The sequence below is a fragment of the Leucopleurus acutus genome (assembly GCF_964270905.1).
Source record: "Leucopleurus acutus genome assembly, chromosome: 12".
NCBI classification, from domain to species: Eukaryota; Metazoa; Chordata; class Mammalia; order Artiodactyla; family Delphinidae; genus Leucopleurus; species Leucopleurus acutus.
The window spans coordinates 79,778,659-79,804,456 of record NC_139154.1 but is presented as its reverse complement, the minus strand read 5'-3'; the positions used below and the strand labels follow the sequence as shown (position 1 = coordinate 79,804,456).

General features: G+C 35.9%; 1 protein-coding gene across 4 annotated transcripts in view; it reads left to right on the top strand.

Annotated features, from left to right (window-relative positions):
- The window catches only part of USP34 (ubiquitin specific peptidase 34), a 232,132-nt gene that overhangs the window by 167,176 nt on the left and 39,158 nt on the right, over nt 1-25,798 (top strand). For 3 of the 4 annotated variants that reach the window (XM_082851536.1, XM_082851537.1, XM_082851534.1), the window contains 16 exons: nt 5,811-5,994; nt 6,540-6,703; nt 9,738-9,803; nt 11,347-11,493; nt 11,583-11,639; nt 11,732-11,809; nt 12,185-12,279; nt 13,827-13,999; nt 16,651-16,804; nt 17,901-17,979; nt 21,470-21,523; nt 21,636-21,731; nt 24,057-24,121; nt 24,214-24,289; nt 24,381-24,428; nt 24,825-24,890. In XM_082851536.1, coding sequence (XP_082707662.1) covers nt 5,811-5,994; nt 6,540-6,703; nt 9,738-9,803; nt 11,347-11,493; nt 11,583-11,639; nt 11,732-11,809; nt 12,185-12,279; nt 13,827-13,999; nt 16,651-16,804; nt 17,901-17,979; nt 21,470-21,523; nt 21,636-21,731; nt 24,057-24,121; nt 24,214-24,289; nt 24,381-24,428; nt 24,825-24,890 — 1,602 coding nt within the window. The remainder of the gene's footprint in view (nt 1-5,810; nt 5,995-6,539; nt 6,704-9,737; nt 9,804-11,346; nt 11,494-11,582; nt 11,640-11,731; nt 11,810-12,184; nt 12,280-13,826; nt 14,000-16,650; nt 16,805-17,900; nt 17,980-21,469; nt 21,524-21,635; nt 21,732-24,056; nt 24,122-24,213; nt 24,290-24,380; nt 24,429-24,824; nt 24,891-25,798) is intronic. The other variant, XM_082851535.1, reaches the window with a different exon arrangement.

Genomic DNA, 25,798 nt, shown 5'->3' with positions numbered 1-25,798 from the left:
TGCATAATATTCTTTTTCTGGAAAGATGTGATATATCTAACTAGCTTCCTAATGTTGAGCATTACCTTACACTACTATAAGTGATGTTGCAGGGAAAATGTTTATACATCCATCATTTAGGAAATCTATAGGAAAAAATTCTAGAAGTAGAAGCTGGTTTACGACGTATGTACCTTTGTGATTTTGGTCAGAATAACCATGAAGCTCTCTGTGGAGGCTGAACTGATTTATGGTCCCACCTACAATGTCTGTGAGCCAAGTGCCAATTTTCCCACATTCCTACCAACCCAGTGTATTATCAAATTTAATTTCTGCTAGTCTGATAAGTGGAAACCATTCTCTTAGTTTTATTTTTCATTTTTTTGTAAGTATGAGTAAGGTTGAGCTTCTTTTCATGTGTTTGAAAGCCATTTATTTGTATTATCTTTTCTCTGACCTGCTCAAATCCTGTCCTTATTTTCCTTTCATGTATATACATGGTCCTTTTCTTGATAATTTGTAGAATTTTTGTATGGAGGAAATTGGCATATGTACTTGGATTTATTTCTGGACTTTCTTTTTCACTCTACAGATCTATTCATTCACCAATACCATATCCTAACTAAGTAGATTCACAGTTTTTAGTTAATATCTTGTAAAGATGGTCCATCTTCATTATTACTCCTTTTCAGAATTGTCCCGGTTGTTTATTTTTCCACACAAACTTTAGAATCAGTGTGTCTCATTCTTTCAAAAATTAAAATTCGGATACTTTTTAAGTTGGGGTTGTGTTAAATTTATGGATTGATATAGAAAAATTGAAATTATATTAAATTGCCTATACAAGGACAGGATTTGTCTTCTTATTTATAGAAGACCAGTGTTGTGTTTTTCAATTTAATGTTTTCATTTAGAATTTGAATTTTAGGAATTTTTAAATAAGGTTGTTCCTAGGGATTTTCTTTGTTAGGTATCATAAATGCACTCTTTTATTTTGTTTTCTGATGAGTTGTTTATGTGGAGTAAGGATTTTTGTGTGTGAATTTGTTGCAGGCCACCTTAAGTTCACTTACTGTTTGTAGAATTTTTTTCTCAGTTGTCTTTGTGTTTATCTTCAGTATTGTCTTTGATTTTTCATTTGTTTTTATTGTCTTCGAGTAGTTTTTTTACTCCTTCATTTTTAAGTCTTAACTCTGTTCTTTCACCTAATTTTGTCTAGAACCTCCAGAACAGTGTTAAATAATAGTTGTTTTTATTGTTTATTGTTTACTAATAGTTGTTTATTGAGAAGGTTTTAATGTTTGTGTAGTCAAAACTTTAGTTTCCCATTGTGTTTTTGGTGAGATCAGAAACCTTTAGAAGCTTTTTTGCAGGAAAGGTATGTGGTCTGAATTAACATTTTCAAAGCTTTACTCTTGTTCTAGGGGGAGATCTAGACTACAGGTAGAGAACTAGGAGGGCAAGTGTGAGGGTTAGGGGCCCAGTTAAGAAGTTTTGCAGAGGGATGATGATGAAAAGTGGTTGGACTTAGGATATTTATTGAAGATAGAGTTCACAAGACTTAAATTTTGAGAAGATTGTGAGGTGAGAGAGAGAGAGAAACTAATCAAGAATGACTTCTCAATTTTAAGCCTGAGAAACTAAGTGAATGATAATGCCATTTACTAAGAAAGGGAAAATTTAGAATAGATAAGATTGGGGGGGATGGGGTATCAAAATCAGTAGTTCTATTTTGGACGTGTTAAATTTGAAATGTCAATTCGGTATCCAAGTACAGGTGCTTAAGGTGGTTGGTGTTGGTGTATTATTAAGAAGTCGTCCTTATCGCCAAGATACTAAACATACCTGTGCTACTGTAATATTTTACTTTATTAATTTTTAAAAATGTCATCTAGAATTTATCGAGGAGTAACTGTTTTCCATAAAGAGACTTATAGTAAATATTTTAGGCTTGCCAGGCCACATATGGTCTCCCTCACCACCACCATCACCACCGCTACTGCTGCTTCCTCTCCTTCCTTGCCTCTGCTTCCTCTTTCCTCTTCTTCCTCCCTTCTACTCCCTCTTCCCTTCTTGTAATTCCCCTTTAAGAGTATAAACCCCACTCTTATTTTTACTACCTTGTATAGTACCTAGCAAATATATGTTGAACAAATGGATGATTAAGACTCAGTCCTGATTCCTAAGAACTGACAATCTAATGGTTCATTTGTTCAGCAGGTAATTATTGAGAAGTCTGCCTTATGCAAAATTCGTATGTACCTTCACAAATAATATCATGACTGCTCATGATATTTGTAATTCATGGTAAAAAATAAGAGAGCCATTAAAGGGATATGATCAGAGGTATGGAAGATCAGATAGTATTGATGGGATTAGGAAAGGCTTTGAGGAAGATAAAGCTTTTGTAACCAGGATAAAGTCCTTAAGTAGACAAGTAAGGGAAACATTTAAGTCACAGAAAACAGTATGAATGAAAAATCAGTCCTAGGAAACCACTGAGTATGTGCAGGTTATTGAATGATAAGTTCAGTTTGGCTTGAGCTTGAGGAAATATAGAGGAGGTAATTTGGGGAAACTAGGTGGCCATCTGTTGTGGTCACAGGAGGTTTTGTTTGTTTTGGTTTTTTTTTTGCGGTACGGGCCTCTCACTGTTGTGGCCTCTCCCGTTGCGGAGTACAGGCTCCGGACACACAGGCTCAGCGGCCATGGCTCACGGGCCTAGTCACTCCGCGGCATGTGGGATCTTCCCGGACCGGGGCACGAACCCGTGTCCCCTGCATCGGCAGGTGGACTCTCAACCACTGCGCCACCAAGGAAGCCCCAGGAGGTTATTTTTATATGTACAATAAAATAAAAGCATTATTTTTATAATTTAAAAGGGGGGCCTTTCAAGTTTTTGATCAGATAATGTCAGAAATATGCTTTAACAGAATAAATCTAGTAATAGATTGAGAGGCAGCATAGTTTTTCAAACTTTTTTTGAAGTGGTCTTCAAACATTTATTGCTCACATATTCTTTAAAGAATTTTGGAAAACCTAGGTGTCCTGTCAACAGATTTTTTAATTTTAAGAAATTTCTAGATTTTTTTCAAGTTTAAGTATTTTTTTAAATTAAAGTTGATGTAGAATATATAAGTTACAGGTGAACATCATAGTGATTCACAATTTTTAAAAGTTATACTCCATTTAGAAAAGAAGAGAAAAGGAAAAAAAAAACATTAAAATTTATTTGCTTTGGTTGAGAACAATGAGTCCAGAAAGATCTTTAAAATATAGCACTTACAGAAAAAAATAAATACATAAAAGTTATACTCCATTTATAGTCATTATAAAATATTGGCTACAATTCCTGCATTGTACAGTTTATCCTAGCTTCCAGAGTATTGTTGAAATTGATAAAAATAGTTATTTCCTGTGACTACATGATGTTGTCTTAAATTTCTTCCATATTTAATTATCATTACATTACATGTATTTGGACATGGGCAATCAAAGCAATGTAAATAGACTGAATTTTGCCAAGTAAGTATGAAACATTAAAAATGAAATTTTATTGAAATTATGCATTAACAAGAAGGGTATGTGGCTTTTAAAATTAATTCATATAGTTGTAGATGGATATTCCTTATTAAGCTAGAATGACCATGTACTCATTCTCTTCCTACTTTATATTTCTATAGATAGAAGTTGTGAGAAACCTTGTTTCACATTGTTTTACAGTGAGAAACCACAGTGAGAAACCGTGTTTACATACTGTTTACAGTAGGAATGTTCTGTTTTAACAACGTTATTTAACTCTTTGAATTTCTTCTGAATTACATGTCAAAGATCACACTCTATCATCAGAAATTATTTTTAATATTCTCTCAGGTATCAGTTTGAGGTTCTTCTTTCTGTGAAGTATACTAAAATGGCTGTACCATTATTTATCAGATGGATATGTTAATATATATGTTACTCTTTCACTTAAGGACACCTGCTTTCCTGGTAAACTCAGAGTGAGGAAAATAAAAATATTGTTCATTTCAGCAAGCTTTTACCAATCCTAATGTTTCAATAAAATATTTTTATCACAGGCTTTAAATATGTTTTGTCAAAACTTTGGAGCTATGATTATTTAGCTCATTCAGTTTTCTAGATCTAAACTGATTAGCAAAGATAGTTCATTGTTAAACAAGTTATTTGCTAATTCTATTTCTGTTTGAGTGAGTGACTTTATTTTCCAGTTCATGTAAATACGTTACTCTGTGTCTGCAAGACAGTCATCTCACCTCTGAATTATAGAATAGACAAGACATAAACTTACTGTCAGTCTGTCAACTATATAAAATAAGCCTCTATTCACCTTCAGTATTTCTTAGCCAAACGTACCTTTCTTTGCCAAGTCAGGAACTATGCACTGTACTTTCTTTGACAGTAGTGAGATGGAGGAGGTGAGGTCATTAATGGGAAAATATTCTGAATTGTCCTTCATTTGGTACCTGTGTTAGAGGTTCCCTAGACCACTCCCAGATTCACTGATTCACTGGAAGGACTCAAAGACTCAGCGTGTAATTGTATCCATGACAAAGTTTTATTACAGCAAAATAATAGAAAATGAAATCAGCAAAAGAAAAAGCATGGGGCCAAGTGTGGTGAAATGAGGTACGCCCTTCTGAGAGTCCCCTCTCAGTGGGGTTGCATTGGACGTGCTTAATTCCCCCAGCCATGAGTGTGACATGTGTGAGGTGTTGTCTACCAGGATGCTCTCTTCAGCCTAGGAGTCCAGGGATTTTATCAGGGGGTGGGTCATGTAGGCACATAGTACCTGCATAACTGACCACAGTCAATGAAATTCCAGACTCCCAGATAGAAAGCAGGTATTCTGCATAAACGAAATACAGATTGGTACAGTGAGCCACTTTTATCACTTACGGAAAGTTTATAACAGAGGAGGGAACTGTTGACCATTCAGGTGTTCAGGTGACAGCCAGGAGCCAACTTTACAATGTAGCCTTTCTAAGGATAGCAGAGTCTCGTCTTAACAATATTACCTCTTTTCTACACAGTACCCCAGGAGGTTCTATACCCCAGAACAATGTACCTTTGTACTACTTGCGATTGAGATGGGTGAGGGAGATAACTTTCTTTGGAATAGTAGCAAAGGACCAATTAAAGAACAAGTGGGAAATGTAGCCCTTTCTCAGGCAGATTAAATTTAGGGAAAAGTATATCTAGAATGGTAAAGCTTTGAATCTCAGTTTGAACTTCACTGGTATTGAAGTTAAGAGCTTGGTGTTTTAAATCCTTAGTATAACACCTGCCAAATCTGACTCCAGGCAAGATGCTTAACCTGTTTTGTTTGTTTGTTTTGTTTTGAGGCCTTTGAATAGTATCTGGCACTTCTAAGTGCTCATTATGGGTACATTGCTGCTTTGGCTGCTACTGCTATTTTAATTATTAGAGTGAAGTAAGGAGAAACTTAAGTAAATGCAGAGGCATTCAAGATAGGGAGTAATGAGTCCTGAACTAACACGCTTGGTCACTGAATGGAGTGGAAAATAATAGCATTGTAGATGTGACTCTAAGAATGAGCTATAAGGTATCAAGAGGGAGAGAAGAGTGAAGGTGAAGCTCCTCCTCCCATTCCATTTTCCCTAAGAGAAATGAACATTGGGAATACTTTCAGATGATGGTATATGATGCTCCTTTAAGTTTTTAAACAGTCTTTTAATAAATTGTAGATTTTCATATAGTCCATTTTATTCTGTGTAACTTATTAATTTTATTTGGAATATAGTTAATTTCCAAGTTTAGATAACATACTTGGTCTTTCTTTTTTTTTCCAGGAATTTTTAAGAGATATCTTCAATCTCCTGTTTTTGTTGCCTAGTCTAAAAGATAGACAACAGCCAAAGTGCAAATCACATTCTTCGAGAGCTGCTGCTTATGATTTGTTAGTGGAGATGGTAAAGGGATCTGTCGAAAACTACAGATTAATACATAACTGGGTTATGGCACAACACATGCAGTGTGAGCATTCTTCTTTTCCTTTAACCTTTCTAAATTTCGTTTGTAGAAATGAGATTTTGTAGGGCATGATTTAAAGAAAGAATTCCCCATTCATACATTTTAACATTATAAACTGTTGTTGCTAGGACATACTGAAGTTAAAAAGTAAACATTAGTTTTTGGGAAAAAAACAGTTGTGATGGACTTTTTAGAGATATGTGAAATACTTTGGCATTTTGGGGTTAAATAATTTAGTGCCAAGTAAAGACAAGTTTTGGCAGTCCTTTGAATATTTAGGAATAAATTAGTTTTACTATGTGTTCTTACCAATTTTTAAAATTACCATGTTTTATGTATATGAACTAAATAAGTTCATATACATGAACTAAATAAGTTCATCTATTACTTATTAGATGTAGATGTAGTGGCTGTTAGATGTAGTGGCTGTTAGATGTAGTGGCTGTTAATGAAAGCAGAATAGATGTAGATGTAGTGGCTGTTAATGAAAGCAGAATATATTATGTTTAATTGTTTGGGGGGGCATCCTTTCCTCCCTCTTTTTTCAGCAGCTCATGCACCTTATAAATGGGACTACTGGCCTCATGAAGATGTCCGTGCTGAGTGTAGATTTGTTGGCCTGACTAACCTTGGAGCTACTTGTTACTTGGCTTCTACTATTCAGCAACTTTACATGATACCCGAGGCAAGACAGGCTGTCTTCACTGCTAAGGTACAGTTTTCCTTACTTTAAAAATTAAAACTATAGGGACTTCCCTGGTGGTGCAGTGGTTAAGAATTCGCCTGCCAATGCAGGGGACACGGGTTCGATCCCTGGTCCAGAAAGATCCCACATGCCGCGGAGCACTAAGCCTGTGCACCGCAACTTTTGAGTGTGCGCTCTGGAGCCCGTGAGCCACAACTACTGAAGCCCAAGTGCTCTAGGGCCTGCATGCCGCAACTACTGAGCCCGCGCGCTGCAGCTACTAAAGCCTGCGTGCCTAGAGCCCATGCTCCGCAACAAGAGAAGCCACCGCACTGAGAAGCCTGCACACTGCAATGAAGAGTAGTCCCCACTCGCTGCAACTAGAGAAAGCACGCATGCAGCAGTGAAGACCCAACACAGCCAAAAAAAAAAAAAAAAAAAAAATTAAAACTATAAAACAAAATTTTAAAAATTCGTTGATAAATCTTGATTCAATTTAGTAAAATATTGTTTGAGAAAATAATTTGAGTTAAAATTGACAAACTTTGGGCTTCCCTGGTGGTGCAGTGGTTAAGAATCCACCTGCCATTACAAGGGACACGGGTTCGAGCCCTGGTCCGGGAAGATCCAACGTGCCGCAGAGCGACTAAGCCCTTGCGCCACAAATACTGAGCCTGCGCTCTAGGGCCCGTTTGCCACAACTACTGAAGCTCACACACCTAGAGCCCATGCTCCGCCACAGGAGAAGTCACTGCAGTTAGAAGCCTGCGGACCAAAACAAAGAGTAGCTCCCACTCGCTGCAACTAGAGAAAGCTCATGCACAGCAGCAAAGACCCAATGCAGTTAAAAATAAATTAAATTAAAAAAATTTTTTGACAAAATTTGATACTACTAGCTAACATGTATATTTTAATTATTTTTACATTTCAATTGATTACTCCAAACACTGTAGTATAATTTCTTTATTTATCAAAGGAAAACACAGTTGTAGAATATACACACTCAGTGTATGAAATGAACACGATATTTTCAGTAAAAATAAATGCAAATTTTAATTATATAGAAAATAAGCAAAGCCTAAAACAAAGTAGGAAATTAGTACCAGAATCACTGAACTTACGTATCCTAAAGTAAATTTGTGGCCTAGTATATTTGAGTAGGCTTTGCTTATGTTATTTTTGTTAACTTGTGCATTGTAGTTTTCATTTTTTGTTTACCATGGGCTATTTTTTAGTTTGCCTTCTGCACTGCTTTTACAATTTTTTGGCAGCCTTTTTTTTTAAAAATAAATTTATTTTATTTATTTATTTTTGGCTGCATTGGGTCTTCGTTGCTGCATGCAGGCTTTCTCTAGTTGCAGTGAGCCGGGGCTACGCTTCGTTGCGGTGCGTGGGCTTCTCATTGCGGTGGCTTCTCTTGTTGCAGAGCACAGGCTGTAGGTGCACGGGCTTCAGTAGTTGTGGCTCGCGGGCTCTAGAGCACAGGCTCAGTAGTTGTGGCACACAGACTTAGTTGCTCGGCGGCATATGGGATCTTCCCAGACCAGGGCTCGAACCCGTGTTCCCTGCATTGGCAGGTGGATTCTTAACCACTGTGCCACCAGGGAAGCCCTGGCAGACTTTCTTTATCCTTGCACTTGGGTTTTTATTTTCTTCCATCATGTCATCTGGATGTCCTTGCATTTTTCCCCCCTTACAAAGTATTGCAATTCTCTATTTATCTTCAGTGGATCCTTACTACGTTTAAGTTATGCTTCAGGGTCTCTAAAGCATACTCAGTATACTCAAGTGGGTTTGTTTTTTGGTTTTAGTTAAATTGATATTTTTAAGTTGATCATCTAACTGACTATTAGAAATAGTTGAATAATTGATTTCATTTAGCATGTGGAAATTTTTGTGACTAAATTTGGTTGCCCCCATCTGTATAATTTTATAGAACCACTTATCAAAGAAGCATGTATTCATTGATTTTCTTGTTTAGGTGGTGACTTGACCACAATTTGTAGTTTCTCTTCCTTATATTTAATGATCATCTTTTAGCCATTAGCACTGTCAGGAATTAGTGTGTAGCAACAGAAAAAACAATCAGATGTGCTAACTGTGAATGAGTCTCAGAAATGGTATTTTTGGTTAAAAACTAAATTTAGACTTGTCTCTACATAAGGAATTCTTACAGAATAGAATTATTTTCTTTTCACAGAGAGATTAAAGAAAACTACATGTATTTTACTTGTGGTAGAATATACACAATGTAAAATTTATCCTATTAACCATGTATAAGTGTACAGTTCTGCAGTATTAAGTATACTCAGATTGCACCCATCACCACCATCAATCTCCAGAATTTTTTCACCTCCTCCAGGTGAAACTGTACCCATTAGATACTTTACTCCCCATTCTCCCTTCACCCATACCCTTTGCAGCCATTATTCTACTTCCTGTGTCTATGAATTTGACTACTCTAGGTACCTCATATAAGTGGAATGATACAATATTAGCCCCTTTGTGACTGGCTTATTTCACTTAGCATAATGTCTTCAAGATTCATCCACTTCTTCAAAATTTGAATCTCAATTAATGTCCTTGAATATTTAGAGGACTTTAAAAGATCTTGGCCAGTAGTACCCTGCAGTGTTAAGGATCTGCTGCTCTAGAAAAAAATAAAGATATGACTAGATGAGGGTGAGATGTCATTTGTTAATATAATATACTCTTTAATGTGTGGATTTATTTGTGGAAAAGGTTTTTTCTGTTCTTGCAAAATCGCCAACTTGTAAATGCTTCTGTTCAGCATTGAACCAAAAAGTGCTGATCTGGAAAGTAGTTTTAAGATCTCTTTATTCAGTTTCCTTACATAATAGCGATAGCCATATCTGTATAATGAACAAAGTACTCCAATTTTTAAAATGCTAAAATTGTTAATGAAAAAATACTGTGCTTTTCCTCCATATGGCTAAAAGAATGAAAACAGTGTTAAGCACATTGTAATACTTTCTTTTCTAGAATGTCTAATTTACCATCATCAGTATGTCTTAATGGAAAGTTTTTTCTTAATTTACAGTATTCCGAAGATATGAAGCACAAGACCACTCTCCTGGAGCTTCAAAAAATGTTTACATATTTAATGGTATGTTTGAGAATTGGGTATGGAAAACTAATTAGATATACCCATTGACCAAAGGTGAAAACGTTAATTGGAGTTCATTTGTATTGGCCTGTCCTGACCATATACTCTTATTTTTCCAATTGACTTCATCAGTTGCTGATGCTCTTTGTCATAGTGCATTTTAACTGTCATATTTCAGTCATCTACATTTTGTTAATTTATCCTTTGAAGAATTTCTTGTATCTGATCCATTTTTCATCAGAAGGTCACACCTCCCCCCTTAGTCTTAGGGTTTTCCAACTGATTTTTCTTTGTCCTTCTTAATTTCCACCCCCAAAACTATAAAAGTAATTAATCTTTAAAAAATAGCAAATCTTAATATTATTACTCCCCTAGTTAAAACTCTTTATTATGAAAAGAATAGTATTCAGGTTCAGTCAGGATGGCACACATCCCCTGTGATTCTGCCCCTTCCCTTCAACCTCCTTTCTTATCCCTCCCCACATCCAGCCTCACCCTGTAGTAACTGTAAGCCTTTTGAAGCCCATCACCCTTTTGCTTCATCGCTTGTGCAGTTATTTATGCTGCTTCTACTGCCTGTGGCACTCTTCCAATAGTACTCTTCTCCATTTTCTTCCATTTATCATCCTTCAGGAATCAACTTGGATTTTTTGAGAAAGTCTGTCCTCTGAGAGACCAAAAATTCCACAGAGTATCTCCATGTCACCATAATTCTGTTGTACCAGCACTTGTATTGAAAGTTACTTATCTCACCTATTAGAATTTGGAGGACAAAGATCTTACCATATTTATTCAAACCATGTATTTCAGCTTGTGAGACTTAATAAATGAGATTTTTTTTTTTTTTTGCGGTACGCGGGCCTCTCACTGTTGTGGCCTCTCCCGTTGCGGAGCACAGGCTCCGGATGCGCAGGCTCAGCGGCCATGGCTCACGGGCCCAGCCGCTCCGCGGCATGTGGGACCTTCCCGGACCAGGGCATGAACCCGTGTCCCCTGCATCGGCAGGCGGACTCTCAACCACTGCGCCACCAGGGAAGCCCATAAATGAGATTTTTAACAAAATAAAAAGGTTTGTTAGTTATCCCTTGATTCCACTTATAATCTCCTTTTAACAGAGTTGGAACATGGTATTTGAACTGGCAAAGCACTCTTACTGCTATTTTAAACTACTACTAAACCAAGGTTCAGTTGATAGGAGAACTTATGCACCCTGCAAAGGCTTTGTATTTTATGCTTCACAATACAAACGTCCATCCTTTGAATCCCAAATTTCTTCCTAGAAATTCCTAGGCTTAAAAAATAAAAATTTCTTAACTTACGGTCATTTAAGCATCTTCTGGCACCGAGACTATTAAACTGAAAAGGCAATGAGAATCAAACAGAAATGAAATAGAAGAGAGCATTTTCATAATTTCTTTGTAGATTTACTACCTGTTTCTTTGTTGTTCATTCAATAACCTTGTGATAATTTTTATTTTTGAGATCTAGATTTATTTGATTGTTTTATAATCCTCCTCCTCACCACCTGCCTTTTCTTTCACAGGAGAGTGAATGCAAAGCATATAATCCTAGACCCTTTTGTAAAACATACACCATGGATAAGCAGCCTCTGAACACTGGGGAGCAGAAAGATATGACTGAGTTTTTTACTGATCTGATTACTAAAATTGAAGAAATGTCTCCAGAACTGGTTAGTACCAGAACACTCAAGTTTCTTGGAAATTTTTACAGATTTGCTTAATTTTAAATTACTGACTTCCGTTTGTATTTTTTTTAAAGAAAAATACTGTCAAAAGTTTGTTTGGAGGTGTAATTACAAACAATGTTGTATCCTTGGTAAGTATTTTCCCTGTTCTTTGCTTTTTGGAAATCTTAATGTATATTTTAGCTTATTATAATTTACCAATTTTTGGCTATTGATTGACTAGGATTGTGAACATGTTAGTCAGACAGCTGAAGAGTTTTACACCGTGAGGTGCCAGGTGGCTGATATGAAGAACATTTATGTGAGTAATGTTGTATATATTTTTAATTTTTTTTTCTGCTTTTAACTATTTGTGTATAGCAGGCTTATGTTTGTTACCTTAGGAGAAAATTAACTTTCACATTTTCACCTATTTTCTTCTTGTGATGCTACTCAAATAAAAATTAAAGGTAGATCACAAAGCTGATTTTTCCCAATCAAAATTTAAATACTTGAGTTTTTTTAAATGTAGTAAGATTCAGAGCACCTTGTCAATATTTTTACTAAATTTAAGCATTTGCTTTTTTAAAAAAATGTTTTCCTCTGTGCATTCTGCCCAAATTGTAATTAATGCTTTTTGTATTTTTGCATGCTGTAAACAATAATGTGAAACTCTTAAGTGTGGTTTTATACACAGGAATCTCTTGATGAAGTTACTATTAAAGATACTTTAGAAGGTGACAACATGTATACTTGTTCTCATTGCGGGAAGAAAGTACGAGCTGAAAAAAGGTATGCTTTTTGAAACGTAATTTTCGTCATTTTGATAAATCATCAAATAGAAGTAAAACACAAACTTAGGATAAATTAATGTTAAACTTTTATGAAAATTATGTGATTAAGGTTATGGTCAGCTGCTTGGAACTCATTCTTATGCAGCAATTTTTCATTCAGTTATGCAAGTAAACTTTCAGGCACTCTTAAATCTTTTCAGATTTTTTTTTTCCTTTTTATTAAGCAAATACTTACCAAGGTCTATATGATTGCTTAGCTCTCTGCTGTGCACTCAGTGGGGCATGATAAAGAGTCTACTCATGAACTGAAGACCTCTGAATCTGTAAAGTGAGAGATGTTTTTTCTTAAGAGCCAGCCATAAGATGCTTGGTTTAGGACAGAGTAGTTGGTTGGGTAAAGATGTTTCAGTCCTACCGATGAACATTGAAGTTAGATTGAAAGAGCATCTTATGTAGTTCGTTACTAGGAACTACAAAGGCAAAGAAGTAGTCTGGTTAGATTCAGGTCATCTCTTCAGATCTGTTTATATCTTAATGCATGGTTTCACTGCCCTCCACAAGTCCTTTAGTGATTCTTAGCTGTCAGGGTAAAGTTCATACTCTAACATTATACACAAGGCCCTTCATATCTTGACTTCTTTATACTTCGTAACCTCATCATTTACCAGTCTCCCAAATAAACAATAATGATGAATTTTTAGACTTCTTATTCCATCTGCTTGTGACATCTTTCCCCTACCTTCCTCAACTCCCTAAAATTCCTATTTAAAAGAGAAACTAAGCTCTTGCTTTAAACAGATTTTGTTATAAATCCTATATACACTGAAGAATTATTCCCTGAAATTCATATTTTTCATAAATCCAAGTTTTTAAGTATATTTTGTTTAAACTGAAAAAAAGTTTTTTTAAACCTGAACTAGCAGTAAGTCATACCATATGATTTAGGTAATCAATTAGGTAATGTTATTCTTGTGGCTGTAATATGAGGCAACACTCGTTGAACGCTGTTTGCCAGGCAGCATTCTAAAAGTAGTAGGGAGTAGGCACTTTAACTTCCATTTACAAATCAGGAATTAAGCTCTGAGAGGTTAAGTAACTTTTTTAGGGTCATGTATCTAGTAAATGATACAGTCAGGCTTTGCAATTCTGCTGTACAAAAATAAATGCTTATTTAAGGTGGAAAAGAAAACTCTGAACCAAAAACCTCCTTGCCTTTGAAATATGATGTGACTCCTTTTTATGCTTCCGTAGCACCTTTCATAGCTTCATCATGGCATATACCATAGTCCCCTGTAGGTTTTTCATTTGTTTTCCTCTCTAGACACAGGAAAGTCCTTTCAGAATGGAAAAAGTCATGTAAGAGGGGGATAGATAGATAGATAGAGAGGTTGATTGATTGATAGATTTAATAAGAGCATGATTTAGAGTACTATTTATTATTTACTCTGAATTGAATATTGAAATAAGTGTAGTGTAAATGTAATTGATAATAGCTAGAGTACTTCTGAAAGATAATTTTTAACAAATCTTGTTCTTGTCTTTCAGAGCATGTTTTAAGAAATTGCCTCGGATTCTGAGTTTCAATACTATGAGGTATACATTTAATATGGTCACAATGATGAAAGAGAAAGTGAACACACATTTTTCCTTCCCATTACGTTTGGATATGACACCCTATACAGAAGATTTTCTTATGCGAAAGAGTGACAGGAAAGAAGGTAATGGAAAATCTTTCTCTTGCCTATGTTTATTGTAAGTCTTCATGACAAGCTAGTCATATTTATAAAGTTGTAATCAACTACACATTTAACAAAATCAAACTGAATCTTATAAAGGAGAATATTTTTAAAGACAATATGGCATATTCAGTCAGTTGGCCCGTAAACGTTTTGTATCTACTAGGAGTGTGTTCTAGGCACCTTTCCAAGTGAATGAGATAAACATGGTTCCTGCCCTTGAAGAACTTAAGTCTATTGGGCATGGCATATATTAAACAAGGAATTATAAACATGAAGTGTTGTCAAATAGTGAATGTATCACAGATTGAGGGGAATCAGGGAGGGCTTTCAGGAGAAGGTGACATTTAAGCAGAGCCTGAGTAAGAGCTAGAGTGAGAAGAGTGGAGAAACTCTAGTGGGGGGCAGGGGGCTGATTAGGGGGTTGATGAGATAGGCAAAAGGGTGGCAGCCAGATTAGTTTTTTTGTAAGCCATGTTAATAATTTTGATCTTTATTTCAATGTGAAACCATTGGAAAATTTTAAGCAGGGAACTGAGATAACCAGGTGGGATCTTGGAAAAGGTTATTCTGACTATAACAATAGAAATGGATTAGAGGATGATAAAAGGAGTGTGGGGAGGCTGTTATGGTAAACCACAGTAATAGTAGCACAGATGAGAAAGCATACCAACCAGTAGGGTTGGAGAGAAGCACATGGCGATAGAGTTAGTAGAACTTGATGATTGAATGAATAAATGAATCGAACAAAGTTATTGAACATCTATCCACTATTTAATTTGCTGTTATAGTAATAGGAATATAGTGACAACAAAGAACAAGGTCTCTGCCCCTATGAAGCTTACAGTTTAGTCAGTCTACTACTAGAGGAAGGAGGAGAAGTCAAGAAAGGTTTCTGGCTTGATAGTTAGGTGAATAGTGGGATCAGTATTTCAGGATCTCAAGAAGGAGGGAGTGTGGTCAGAAGTATTGAATACTAAATAAAGAAAAGGAACAGTTCCAGTGAGACCATGAGGGAAAATTATCTAACATGTTGAAGATCTCTGGTTATCAGACCAATTTAATTTGGGTGTTGCAGTAGGAAGGTGGATTGCAGCGAATTTAAAATGGCACTTGGTTGGTAAGTAGTTACCTCCAAATTGCTATTATTACGTCCATAAGACCAGTGATTTTTGAACATCTGTGTGTATGTCCCAAGGACCATGATGAGGAATGGAAATAGGTGAGAGGAGAGAAGAAAGCAGAATAGGGCCAGCTCATACCTTTTCCATTCTTCTTTAACCAAGAGAAGTTCCATTTTACATAAGAGTCCTGGCAATGTTTTGTTTGTATAGAAAGTTATGCTGATGTAAATTTTTAAGATTTGAAGAGCCACCATATTATAAGTTATAAGAAAGAGAACCATATTTTAATCTTTATACTGCATTGCCGGGCACTTAATGAGCATCCAGTAAATGTTTTACTCTCACTAAATGGGAGCTGAGAGGTATAAACAATGAGTGTGGACTACTCTTTCAAGAGAGGAACATATCTTTCTTTGAAGAGAGAGGATGGTGACTGTGGCTGTGAGGTGATACAGGGTTAAGGGAGGGAACTTTAAAGTTAGAATTGCAGTATGTTTAGAAGTTACAGGAAATGAGGTAGAAGAGGTAAGTTTGAAAATAGAGACAAAGTTAAGAAGTTGGCATTGTATATATACATCCTACTTTTTAGAAATTTTCAAACCATTTGTAAAATTATAGCAAGCCTGCGTAGTAACTGCTTCACTGTATTTTTCATAATGTCTCCATGTGTGGAAATAGCAAAAATTTATGCCAAGATAAAGGAATTTATTAAGCCACAAGTGATGCATTCAGGGTCAGATTCTAGTACATCCAAACTCCTCAGTCACTGCTCTGACACTCTCAGCCATTTCCTCCTCTTCACCTAATTGTTGCTTCAATTTTCAGGTTAGACTGTGCACTCAGGTTAACCAAATCTGCTCTCACTTATTTGCTTCTGATTATACCTTTCCTTTTGTGATGATGGAAATACAGATCGTAAATCATACATCTTCTGGAGTTTTTTCTTAATATCTCTTGTAATAACTTTTCAAATTGTAATCTCTGTGGGTGGGAAGTATATGTTTTGTTTATTTTGTTTCTGTCTACATAAAGCTCCTAATACATAGTGTTTTCTATTAACTGGGAAAACAGTTGGAAGCATGCTGCCAGTACAATGCTCCATTTTCCTTAGCATGAGACTAACAGGCATAAATATGTTAATACTTTTCAGATCTTGCGTTTGCCTGCTCCTAATAAAGGTAATACAAAATGCTTCATTCAGATTTATCTATTTCAAAAGGAAGAGCCAGATTGAGCAAAAAGAATATATTTTACATTTACATATTACATGGAGATTGTCCCTAGTTACGCACTGACACATGGTTGTTTTTCCAGTGATTTGTATAAATGTTCCTTAAAATTGTAGGCTATGAATGGTGAATGACTAGCATATAGGATTGTTTTGTACCTATTTGAATAAAGTATCTGTGCCTATTTCTGTGCATAAAGTTTAGTATATAAAGTGATTCTAAGATGTCACTGTGTGCAGTTTTCAAAATTATTGCCATTATTTTATGTAAATCATTCCAGGTTTTAAGGAAGTCAGTGATCATTCAAAAGACACAGAGAGCTATGAGTATGACTTGATAGGAGTGACTGTTCACACAGGAACAGCAGATGGTGGACACTATTACAGCTTCATTAGAGATATAGTCAATCCACATGCTTATAAAAACAATAAATGGTGAGTTTTAAATATTTTATTCTTGGGATTTAAAAAAATCTTTTTTCTTCTGTTTTTAAAATATAAGCTTATGATAGTTTTCTTCTTGAGATACGTTTTCGGATTTTAGTTTTCTAAAAACTTTATAGTTGGGAAAGGGGGCACATAAAATGTTTAAATGAAAGCTTTCAAAAGACAATATGAATCCATCCTTAAACTTTATACATCTCCAGACTCTTTTGAGAATTTGATAAATTCTCGCCTAAGAAAAATGAACACACTCAAAGTTTTGCACACAACTTTAGATTCACAGACAATATTGCACCTTCCAAATCTTACCTACCTGTGTTCACTTATTCCAGAACTGTTAACTGAATGCCTTTTATAGGGTGGCCACAAAGTCCTTATGTATTCCAGTTAGAAAATAACCTGCATACTCAATTTTCTTCACCTTACCTTTCCCTTCTGACACACATTCTTTTTATCATCTTTCGTCAAGTTAATGGCTGGAAGTCATTCAATCAGTCCTTAATAGCTGGTTTTTGGTCCTCGGATGTTGTTGAATAAAGTCTCACGTGTAGAGACTATTGATGTGCTAGACATTGTTCTAAATATTGGGGATATTGCTGTGAACAAAGTGTACATTGGTAAATTGATCTGCACTTAATAGAACAGTTTCGTTGAAATATTTCTCACTCTTTAAACCATCATATCCATGGTATCTTTACTTTTTTTTGTCCATTTGAATATAAATTTTGAAATGGCATCTTTATCGTTGTAAGTTTTCCAAACTCTTAATGTTTTCTGTCCGATAGCTTTACATGTTAGAAAGTTATGCAAACTTTTTATTCCTTGCTTTTATGAACTCTTTTGTTACTCTGAGGTTATGAATAGATCTATCAGATTTTAAGGTGGTTATGACTATGTTGTGAAATTATATTCCCAATTTCTAGTGGATTAGAATTGTCGAAACAAGAGCTTAGTTAGAATTTACCACATATTAATAAGTTTGATCAATATTTGTAATATATTAGAATGTAATCTAAATATTTTAAAAAGAGGCACAATACAGATATATTACATATATACTTGATCAATACTATATGCTCTGCTTTAGGTATCTTTTTAATGATGCTGAGGTAAAACCTTTTGATTCTGCTCAACTTGCTTCTGAATGTTTTGGTGGAGAGATGACGGTAAGTTTTATTCAAAAGTTATAAATGGTTCATGACTTTCTAAGTGCTTTGCAGTATCATAAAATCCAATAGCAGAGTCATGTAACTTTCTCCTAATTCCTATAATTAAATCTAAAATGTATTTTTTTTTTTTTGGTTTAGTATAGTTTAGTATGTTTGGAGCATATACCAGACACTGGAAAATATTTTTTTTTGAAAATATATTTTAAATTACTATTTCTTCAACTGATTAAGAGGGTCTGATTAAGAAGGGTTAAGACTTACAATTGAAAAATAATAGTATAGGAATTGAATTACATTTCCACAAGACATCATGATTAAATAAGTTGTTTACTTAAATGCTTTGGGATTAGAACAGAAAGAAATTACTCTTTATTGAATAATTACTTTATTGAGTAAGTACTTACTATGAGAAATCTTTGACAAGGAAGTTGGCTTAAGCTAAACTTTAAAGATTGTTCCTTTAGTGCTTTCAATAACAGAGGCAACAACCTAGTTATTACTGGTGACAGGATAGAAAAAGATTATCTGTTTTGTAATTGTCAGTTAAGATATAAGAAAAGACAATTAGGTTGGAGTAGTGCTATAATAATTTCACTTCTTCATATGCAGTTTACCCTAGTACCAATTTTCTGAAAACTTTAAAAATCACCTGTTGATTCTCACAAGTATTAAAAGTAATTTCTATTTCATAAAGAAGCTCAGATAAAGTTATATTTCCCTTTAATAGCCATGTTTATTGTGAAATAACTGGTCACATTCTGGATTTTAATGAAAAGACTTTCTTAACTGCTCTTTGATGCTCTTATGTACTATTCTGAATAGAAAAGGAAAATTAGACAAATTCCTAACACTTGGAAAATGAGTAGAAGAAGGAAGGAAATAATGAGTTACCATTGAAGCCATAACTAAATCTATTGCATCTCTAGATGTTATTCCTAGAATATTTCCTCAGAAAAAAAGAAAGAAAAGATAAACAAGTAAACAGTGCAAAACTCTTCTTTTAAAAGGTAGTTTTTCAGATTGCATGCCCACTTTATTAAGTTTTATATATTTGAAGAGAAATTAAGGAAAAAATCCCATTCACCATTGCAACAAAAAGAATAAAAATCCCTAGGAATAAACCTACCTATGGAGGTAAAAGACCTGTACTCAGAAAACTGTAAGACACTGATGAAAGAAATCAAAGATGACACAAACAGATGGAGAGATATACCATGTTCTTGGATTGGAAGAATCAATATTGTGAAAATGACTATACTACCCAAAGCAATCTACAGATTCAGTGCAATCCCTATCAAACTACCAATGGCATTCTTCACAGAATTAGAACAAAAAATCTTACAATTCATATGGAAACACAAAAGACCCCGAATAGCCAAAGCAATCTTGAGAAAGAAAAATGGAGCTGGAGGAATCAGGCTCCCCGACTTCAAACTATACCAAAAGGTACAGTAATCAAGACAGTATGGTACTGGCACAAAGACAGAAATATAGATCAATGGTACAGGATAGAATGCCCAGAGGTAAACCCAGGCACATATGGGCACCTAATTTACAACAAAGGAGGCAGGAACATACAATGGAGAAAAGACAGCCTCTTCAGTGAGTGATGCTGAGAAAACTGGACAGCTACATGTAAAAGAATGAAATTAGAACACTACCTAACACCATACACAAAAATAAACTCCAAATGCATTAAAGACTTATATGTAAGACCAGACACTATAAAACTTTTAGAGGAAAACGTAGGAAAAACACTCTTTGACATAAACCACAGCAAGATCTTTCTTGACCCACCTCCTAGAGTAACAGAAATAAAAACAAAAATAAACAAATGGGACTTAATTAAACTTAAAAGCTTTTGCACAGCAAAGGAAACCATAAAGAAGACAATAAGACAACCCTCAGAATGGGAGAAAATATTTGCAAATGAAACAACAGACAGAGGATTCATCTCCAAAATATAAAAACAGCTCATGGAGTTCAATATCAAAAAAAAACCAAACAATCCAGTTAGAAAATGGGCGGAAGACCTAAATAGACATTTCACCAAGGAAGACTTAGAGACAGCCAAGAGGCACATGAAAAGATGCTCAACATCACTAATTATTAGAGAAATGCAAATCAAAACTACAGTGAGGTATCACCTCATGCCGGTCAGAATGGCCATTATCAAAAAAGCTAGAAACAATAAATGCTGGAAAGGGTGTGGTGAAAAGGGAAACCCTCCTACACTGCTGGTGGGAATGTAAATTGATACAGCCACTATAGAAAACAGTATGGAGGTTCCTTAAAAAACTAAAAATAGAACTGCCATATGACCCAGCAATCCCACTACTGGGCATATACCCTGAGAAAACCATAATTCAAAAAGAGACATGCACCAGGGCTTCCCTGGTGGCGCAGTGGTTGAGAGTCCACCTGCCGATGCAGGGGACACGGGTTCGTGCCCCGGTCCGGGAGGATCCCACATGCCGCGGAGTGGCTGGGCCTGTGAACCATGGCCGCTGAGCCTGCACATCCGGAGCCTGTGCTCCGCAACGGGAGAGGCCACAGCAGTGAGAGGCCCGCGTACTGCAAAAAAAAAAAAAAAGACATGCATCACAGCGTTCATTGCAGCACTATTTACAATAGCCAGGACATGGAACCAACCTAAATGTCCATTGACAGATGAATGGATAAAGAAGATGTGGCACATATATACAATGGAATATTACTCAGCTATAAAAAAAATGAAATTCAGTTATTTGTAGTGAGGTGGATGGACCTAGACTCTGACATACAGAATGAAGTAAGTCAGAAAGAGAAAAACAAATACTGTAGGCTAACGCACATATATGGAATCAAAAAAAGAAAATGATACTGATGAACCTAGTTGCAGGGCAGGAATAAAGGGGTAGGCATAGAGAACGGACTTGATGACATGGGGTGGGAGGGCGAAGCTGGGGCAAAGTGAGAGTAGCATCAACATATATACACTACTGAATGTGAAATAGTTGGCTGGTGGGAAGCAGCAGCATAGCACAGGGAGATCAGCTTGGTGCTTTGTGATGACCTAGAGGGGTGGGATAGGGAGGATGAGAGGGAGGCTCAAGAGGGAGGGGATATGAGGGCGGGGATATGGGGTTGTCTGTATGCATATGGCTGATACACTTTGTTGTGCAACAGAAACTAACAAGGTATTGTGAAGCAATTATATTCCAATAAAGATTTATTTAAAAAGTAGTTTTTCAGATTGCAAGTCCATTTTATTAAGCTTTATATTATTGATGGTAAAGTACCTTAAAAATGTTTTGAATCTTTTTTTTAAAGTACTACTCCTATCCAAAAACTTCTATTAAAGATTTTTCTGAATATAATGCTATTTGAGAACTATTTACAAAGTTGCTATGAAGTATAAAATAGCTATTTATGAAGTATTTTATATATAAATATAGCTGAGTGTACCCATTTCTTAAAGAAGGAAAACTTTCATTTTTTTAAACAGACCAAGACCTATGATTCTGTTACAGATAAATTTATGGATTTCTCCTTCGAAAAGGTAACCATTTCTTTCATGTATAATTGTACATTGTTTTCTGACTTCCATGTTATCTACTTTTATAGTTATACTATGTCAAAATGAAAATATACTTTTTTTCCCCTCTTAAAAGACACACAGTGCTTATATGCTGTTTTACAAACGCATGGAACCAGAGGAAGAAAATGGCAAAGAATACAAATTTGATGTTTCATCTGAATTACTAGAGGTATGAGTTAATTTAACTTTAGTAACAATTTAAAAGCATGTTAAGTATTTATGCAAGTATTAGTTCTAGAATATAAAAGCAGGCTATATAAACAGCATCATTAGTATCTGTAATCCGAGGTAGACCTTAACCCTCTTCACAAATAGTCTCGGTAATACTGACATACAACAGGTGAATGTAAACTGAAAGAGATTAAAGGGAGTGGAAAACAATTATTAGTAACACTGAAGAAAAATAAGAAAGGTAAAAATGGTTGATGGAATAAGCTCAAGCTCACAATTAACTTGTATGGTTGGTGATATTCTTGGATTGGGTGGTAGGACTGTGAATGTTCCTTTTCTTACGCTTCATATTATACACAAGCGTACAGTGTATTTTAAATGCATTTAAAATATGTATTATATATATTTTAATATGTGTCTCATTTGTAGTAATGAGCTCTCTTCGTTTCATAATGTAGTTACGTGATAATGTTAGGGATTTATAAAAAGTGTGCACACTCAATGTATGTTGTGTCATTGTTGTAAACTGACACGGCCAAAAGTAAAAAAAAAAATCTCCAGAAAGGTATACCTGATACAAGTGTACTCTTCCATGTAGACAATTAAACTTTTACTCTCTGACTGATTGATATTTGCACTATTGTGGTCAAGTCTTAAAACTGAGTGGATTTTGTTCCCCAAACACTTTTTTTTTTTTTTTTTTTTGCGGTACGTGGGCCTCTCACGGCCATGGCCTCTCCCGTTGCAGAGCACAGGCTCCGGATGCGCAGGCTTAGCGGCCATGGCTCACGGGCCCAGCCGCTCCGCGGCCTGTGGGATCTTCCCGGACCGGGGCACGAACCCGTGTCCCCTGCATTGGCAGGCAGACTCCCAACCACTGCGCCACCAGGGAAGCCCCCCAAACACTTTTAATGGTATCTTGCCTACCTGTAATTTACTGATAAAGAGCCAAGAATATTATCTTCTTCCAAACCCTCTAAATTAGGTTTACCAGCAGAATTAGATGCGTCACTAGATGCCAAGCTATTAAACTCACCTATTTATACAAAGATTTATTTCAACTGCTATCATAATAGCAAAATAAAATAGATTATAATCATCATTATGTGCAAGACTTTGTGTCCCCAGGGTATTCAGTTGTACACCATGTTGTAGATGAGGACCCAACAGTATTTAAAGATAGCCACCCACATGTGAAATAAAATGAAATTTTACATAAAACCTTAATGATGTACAGTTGGCATTTGAACAACACAGGCTTGAACTGTGAGGGTCCACTTACACATGGTTTTGGGTTTTTTTTTTTTCAATAAATACAGGATCTGTAAGTAAACATGAATTTCTTTTTCACATTGTTTTCTTTTTTAAAAAATTTTTTATTTATCTTTGGCCGCATTGGGTCTTCATTGCTGCACGCAGGCTTTCTCTAGTTGCAGCGAGTGCGGGCTACTTTTCATTGCGGTGTGCAGGCTTCTCATTGTGGTGGCTCCTCATCGCGGAATACGGGCTCTAGGCACGTGCGCTTCAGTAGTTGTGGCTCACAGGCTCTAGAGCACAGGCTCAGTAGTTATGGTGCACGGGCTTAGTTGCTCTCTGGCATGTGGGATCTTCCCAGACCAGGGCATGAACCTGTGTCCTCTGCATTGGTAGGCAGATTCTTAACCACTGTGCCACCAGGGAAGTCCCTTATTTTGCCAGTTTTTTTTTTTTTTTTTGCGGTACGTGGGCCTCTCACTGTTGTGGCCTCTCCCGTAGCGGAGCACAGGCTCTGGACATGTAGGCTCAGCAGCCATGGCTCACGGGCCCAGCCGCTCCGCGGCATGTGGGATCATCCTGGACCGGGGCACGAACCCGTGTCCCCTTCATCGGCAGGCGGACTCTCAACCACTGCGCCACCAGGGAAGCCCTATTTTGCCAGTTTTTAAACATAAACCTGTCTTTCATAACCTGTTGTTACCAGAATATCAGCCTACCATAGTTTTCATGTATGTTATCAATGTTAACATAATTTTATTCATTACATATTTGCTCTTCAGACAGATGGGATTTCAGAGTTCTTACTTTCAAAATTTTAATAAATAAATTGAAAAAAAAAAGAAACAACGTGATTGCTTGAGGTAACCAGATAAGTAATGATAAATTGGATTAGGTTTAGTAACTACTTCCATATTCCATTTACCTGGAAAAAAGTCAACATGAATTTAAGTGCATGTATACTTTTTGTTTCTTCTAGAGCAAGTCTTATTTTGTCTAATAAAAATATTGGTAAAATGTTATGAAGCAAATGCTTTCTGATGTCTAATGTTAACGTTTTTTTCTTCAGTGGATTTGGCATGATAACATGCAGTTTCTTCAAGACAAAAACATTTTTGAACATACATATTTTGGGTAAGCTTGGCAGATTTAGTAAGATTTTTTTGTTAACACTTTTAAAAAATCTTATTTTGTAAGAATTTTAACCTATTGTTTTCAAATTCTAGGTTTATGTGGCAGTTGTGTAGTTGTATTCCCAGTACATTACCAGATCCTAAAGCTGTGTCCTTAATGACAGCAAAGGTAATATATGTATAGACTTAGGTAATTTCTTCAAAATTGGTGACTTTAAAATAATTAAATCTTTTTTGCTTAATTTTATCTTTTCTTGCAGTTAAGCACTTCCTTTGTCCTAGAGACATTTATTCATTCAAAAGAAAAGGTATGTGTTCTATTTCATAAACTTTTGTGCCATTCATGTCATTTATCATATCTTTTTTTTTTTTTTTTTTGGCTGCGTTGGGTCTTCGTTACTACGTGGGCTTTCTGTAGTCGCAGTGAGCAGGGGCTATTCTTCATTGCGGTGCGCAGCCTTCTCATTGTGGTGGCTTCTCTTGTTGTGGAGCACGGGCTTCAGTAGTTGTGGCTCGTGGGCTCTAGAGCACAGGCTCAGTAGCTGGAGCACATGGGCTTAGTTGCTCTGCGGCATGTGGGATCTTCCCGGACCAGGGCCTGAACCCGTGTCCCCTGCATTGACAGGTGGATTCTTAACCACTGCACCACCAGGGAAGCCCCAGATATCACCTAATACCTTCAGTAACTTCTTTTTCTTTTTTAGCCCACAATGCTTCAGTGGATTGAACTGTTGACCAAACAATTTAATAATAGCCAAGCAGCTTGTGAGGTGAGGTGAATGATTCAACAAACAATGCATAGCTTAAGATTCACTTTCTTGTTTTCTTTTATTCTTAACTTAGATGATATAACAAAATTGTTTTATCTATCATAAATCATAGGGAGCCAGTGTAAGTTGTTCCTAAAATTACTTGATTGCCAAGAGAAATTTATAATTAATGTATCAAATTCATTACATTGATTAAATAATTGATTTTTAAGTTACTTAAAAATCCTTGGGTTCCCCCCCACCATGTATTGGAAGGAAAAAGTATAGAAAATTCAGAACTGTACCAGATATTTCTTAACTACTTTTGTATGCTACTAGAAAATACTGAAAAATGCATATCTCCCTTCCCCCTCTGAGAAAAATTGCATATATCCCAGTAGATCAGTTTATGTCCTATTTTATCTTTTCCCATATTACATTATAAAAGAAACATACATCCCTAAGGATAGTATGCACACAGGTAATAAACACTTAGCCATATTGCCATCTTACTATCGTTTATCATTTGTGATGATCTCCCGGAGTGGTGTGTACCTTTCTAGGAATGCAGGTCTTATAAATTCCCAGAAGTGGGAGACAGCAGCATAGCGTACAATAGATGAAGTTAGTTGAAGATTTTTTCATATGTAGAAGGTTTTTAGAAAGATTATTTTTTTTAATTGTTTTCAGTCGGTTTGTTTGAATTAGTATTGAAACAAGGTCCACATTTTGCTTTTGTCTTGTAAATCTCTTTTCATCTATAATACAGTTGACCCGTAGACAACACGGGTTTGAACTGTGTGGATCCACTCATACACAGATTTTTTCAGTAAGTACGTACAGTACCGTACAATCTGTGGTTGGTTAAATCCGAGGATGCGGAGGAACCTAAGATACAGAAGGTCAGCTATGGGACCTGAGTATCTGCA